We start from the raw sequence: 4,449 nt of genomic DNA, 5'->3' as shown, positions 1-4,449 counted from the left end.
AAGAATATTACCAACGACTTCTCTTGAATACTCAAAGAGGATGTATGCATTTTCGAGATATAAGAACAGTAGGAGGAACAATTTATGCTACGTATAGAGATGCATGCTTCACCCTTGGACTCTTACAAGATGATAGAGAATTCATGGATGCAATTAAGGAAGCAAGCTCGTGGGCCTCAGGATCATATGTTAGGAGGTTGTTTGTCATTCTATTAACATCCAACAATATCTCAAGACCAGAACATGTCTGGAATAGATGTTAGCATGAACTCTCAGATGATATTTTGTATCGACGGAGAACCGTGATGAACATGAGGAGTGAATTTTTATTAATTGCAATTATAAAAGTTCTTCACTATTGATCATTTTTAGTTTGATTGAATTTTTATAGTATCGTATAATATACAAAATTAACCATGTCAGATGATGAGATTAAGCAGTTGTGCTTAATGGATATAGACAAGATCTTACATTCCTATGATAAAATCTTGAAAGACTATCCTTCTATGCCTTTAGCAACTGAAGTTGATAGTTCTTTGTTAACCGAAAGGGTTATCAGGGAAGAGCTAAACTTTAACAGGGATGATTTAAAGAAAAATGCCTCAGACATGTTAGCCATCGCAACACCTGAGCAGAAATATGCATTCGATAAAATTGTTACAGCTATGTATTGTGATGAAGGGGTTTTTTCTTTGTGTATGGTCATGGGAGTACTGAAAAAATATTTCTCTAGAACCTTATGTCTGCTGAGATTCGCTCAAGGGGTGATATTGTGTTAAACATTACTTCAAGTGGTATTGCATCTTTACTTGTTTCCAATGGAAGAACAACACACTCAAGGTTCAAAATACCGCTGAATATAACTAAGGATTCTGTATGTAACATTAAACCCGATTCTCCTCAAACAATGCTGCTGTTGAAAGCCAAACTTATAATTTGGGATGAGGCTCTAATGGTTAGTAGGTATTGCTATGAAGCGCTTGATAAATGCTTAGGTGATATCATGAGATTTTCTCTAACATATAACAAAGATTTGCCCTTTGGAGGAAAAGTGGTTGTACTAGGTGGAGACTTTAGACAATTTCTTCCTATCATTTTACGAGGATCGAGACAAAATATCGTTCATTCAACCATTAATTCGTCTTGCCTTTGGAAGTTTTGTCAGGTGCTCAAACTAACAAAAAACATGAGAGTCTTTGTAGGGACAACTGCTTTAGATCAAGATGAGACAAAGCAATTTGGTGAGTGGTTATTGAAAGTTGGTGATGGTCTAATAGGTAACAATATGGATGGTGAATCTGAGATATGTCTTTCAGGAGATATTGTTATTCCTTTTTCGGACTAGACATTTGATGAGTTAGTTCATTTTTCTTATCCAAATATTTTGGATAACATGTCCTCAAAAGATTTTTTTGAAGCAAGAACTATACTGGCTCCCACGCTGGACATTGTTGAAGAGGTCAACAACCATCTAATGGCTATCATTCTTGGAGGGAAAAAATTATATCTCAGTTCAGATTCGATTTGTATGGATGAAGGAAATATGGAAAGCCAGCTAGATCTCTATGGTCCTGAATTACTGAATAGCATAAATTGCTCTGGTTTGTCTCCACATAAATTAATACTCAAGGTTGGTGTTCCGATGATGTTACTGAGGAATATTGACCAATCCAGTGGTCTTTGTAATGGTACAAGAATACAAGTTAGGAAGCTTGGAAATCATGTCATAGAATGTGAAGTCTTAACGAGTAACAATGTTGGTCATATTGCTTTGATTCCAAGAATGAATATGATACCAACAAATGAAACTGTCCCAGTTAGATTCCAATGAAGACAGTTTCCATAATAGTATTGTTTGCCATGACAATTAATAAATCTCAGGGACAAACTTTATCTCATGTTGGATTGTACTTGCCCAAACCAGTTTTTACACATGACCAACTATATGTGACACTTTCAAGAGTTAAGAGTAAGAGAGTAAAACATGTAGGAATGTCTGCAAATTCAACCATTAATGTTGTTTATAGAGAAGTTTTTGAAAAAATAGAATTCTAATGTAAATATTTTAATTTTATTTTAAATTCTATATCAATGTATAATATTTTACTTTAAAAAAAGTGTAAAATGATTATTACTCACTATTTTTAAGTTAAACTTTGATTTTGATCATAATTTTATAAATTTTTAAAATAATAATTATTGTATTTTTTTTAAATATCTAATCATATAATTTTTTTTTTATTTTTATAAATTTTTTCGTGCTCAGCACAGATTCATACACTAGTAGGAGAGTAATAATATGTTAATTGATTGACGAATATCACAGTTAAATATTTGACAAGTGGTAAGTTTAATTATTTGACAACTGTTCAATTTTTTTTTTGTCTAAACATGAAAAGTAATAAAGTAAATACTATTCTATATTCGAGTGGATAATTTGTTGGAAATCAACACAAGGCTCAGACCAAATAACATGATTAGAGTTACTCTTAGCACCATATCTAGCCATCTAATTCGTAGCTCTATTTACTTCTCGAGACACCCACTCAACGTGAACAAGCCAAGGACGAGATAAAAGCTCCTGAATCTTGTGAACCAAATCTGTTACTTCAAATGAATACCCACTTGTAAGCTCATGCATGATGGGCAGAATGTCAAGGCAATCCGTTTCACATATAATATCCCTCAAATCGCAATTCTAAGCTAAAACCAGCCCCTTCCAAGCAGCAAATAATTCACATCTGATGATAGATCAGGGGAAATGCTTCCAGAGCAGTCTGAGATCCAATCTCCCTTAGAATCTTTAATAATACACACAAATTATGCTAAATTTGAATCCATATACAAGCTTGCATCACAATTAACTTTAAAACTATTGCCTACTAGTGGTTCTCAACATAGGCAATTTCGGAGAGACCTAAAGGCATCGTTTCGATTCTTGTAAACCTGTAAGTCCTTGGCGGTAATTCTGGCCAAGGCAACGACCTTGTGGTCTGTCCAAGGGTTGTCAGTATTGAATATGTCATTGCACCTATGTCTCTATACCTACCAAAGCCCTACACCAAAAGACGCCTCATTGTTAGCCAAGGCCTTCCGAAACCACTCTTCAAGAGCAGTACTAGCCGTCGAGTCCAGGATACTAGGATCTAACATTTGCCAAATTGCCTTTGATCATTCACAGTCTCTAAGGCAATGCTCCATAGTCTCCTGCGCCTTGTTACATCTCTTACACATATTTGAAGAAGTTAAATGCCGCTTGAATCGAAAGGTCTCAGTTGGTAGAGTATCATGTAAGGACAAGTGTTCAATTATATAATAAGTGGCATTTAAAAACGTAAATATAAAATAGAAACTTCAAAACATATATAATTAGAGGAAGAACTTGGCTTTGAATGGTTCTTTTTCTTTTAAGATCTGAATGCAAACATGAAATTTTAATGAACATTTCAAATAAAAGTTTACTGAATAAATTTAAAAAATGGTTTTATAATTCAATTTTATTCTTGAATTTCTCTATCTCTTCCCTTTTCTTTTCTTTTTTTCAGGCTCTTCTCTTTATCGACGAGGACAAAAAAGGACCTTGCCGGTGATGAAAAAAATAACTGACAGAAAAGATAGAGAATGGCAGTAATCAGTGCTGCAGTTAGGAGAGTGTCTGGCGAAGAACAAAGAAGACATGGCAGAGGCTCCAAATTTGTTTCTGACGAGTAGCAGAGATGAAAAACAATAAGTTAGAGGTGATGGTGGCTGTTGATGCAGCTTCAAGGAGAAAAGATAGTGGCAGGGGTTAGAATATTGCTGCCGTCAGTGAAGAAGGAGCAATTGGCAACAAGTTCACGACATCGATCAAGAGAATAGAAAGTTATGAGATCCTGTCGTCGATGGTGTTGCAGAAGTAATTTCTCTTTTTTAAAAGTAAAAATTTATTTTTTTAATAAAATTACAGAAAATACTGTTAGGATTCGAGATGCAAGCAAAGGAACTGCCGGATGAAGGTGCGATGTTTCGGCAAGCGTTCCGGCACCGAAATACCAGAAACCGAGGCTCGATCCATTCGCGGGTACTCCACAGGGATGATCATCTTAGATTATGGTCATCGTCGATACGCCGTCGAAGCAACTAGATTCCTCCCCGCACCAACACCATCTTTGAGAAGCTCACTAAGGTTTAATTTCTTTAAGAAACCAACATATTTTTGCATCCATATTAAATTTTTACATTAGTATCAAGTTGATTGCCCTCCTAGATATGTTACATGTATAAGTAGCATGTCTTATAATATGAGATTTGTTGATTTGTTAATTTTACTAGAAGAATTGATATATTAAAAGAACAAGACCCTTTTTCTGATGTAGTAATATCAAAAAAAAAAGTTTTTAAATTATAATAAAGTTAAAAAAAATTAAAAAAAAAGAAAAAAATTAGAGTATAAAAAATTTTGTTTTACTA

The 4,449-nt window shown here is 34.3% G+C and overlaps 2 protein-coding genes across 2 annotated transcripts; both read left to right on the top strand.

Annotated features, from left to right (window-relative positions):
- LOC107633354 lies at positions 417-1,345 on the top strand. The gene is made up of 2 exons (XM_016336992.1): positions 417-683; positions 734-1,345. Exons 1-2 carry the CDS (start codon positions 417-419, stop codon positions 1,343-1,345), a joined length of 879 nt encoding a protein of 292 aa, XP_016192478.1.
- On the top strand, positions 1,394-1,831 carry LOC107633353. The gene has a single exon (XM_016336991.1). It carries the CDS (start codon positions 1,394-1,396, stop codon positions 1,829-1,831), a length of 438 nt encoding a protein of 145 aa, XP_016192477.1.

Source organism: Arachis ipaensis, chromosome B03, assembly GCF_000816755.2.
Source record: "Arachis ipaensis cultivar K30076 chromosome B03, Araip1.1, whole genome shotgun sequence".
Lineage (NCBI taxonomy): Eukaryota > Viridiplantae > Streptophyta > Magnoliopsida > Fabales > Fabaceae > Arachis > Arachis ipaensis.
Note: the sequence above shows the minus strand (reverse complement) of the source record. Positions and strands in the feature narration are given on the sequence as shown.

Excerpts from the sequence above, each read along its gene's own strand:
- LOC107633354 (XM_016336992.1), top strand. The coding sequence starts at position 417 with ATGTCAGATGATGAGATTAAGCAGTTGTGCTTAATGGATATAGACAAG. Across the intron at positions 684-733 it reads CTATGTATTGTGATGAAGGG|AACCTTATGTCTGCTGAGAT; the intron begins GTTTTTTCTTTG and ends ATATTTCTCTAG.
- LOC107633353 (XM_016336991.1), top strand. The coding sequence starts at position 1,394 with ATGTCCTCAAAAGATTTTTTTGAAGCAAGAACTATACTGGCTCCCACG.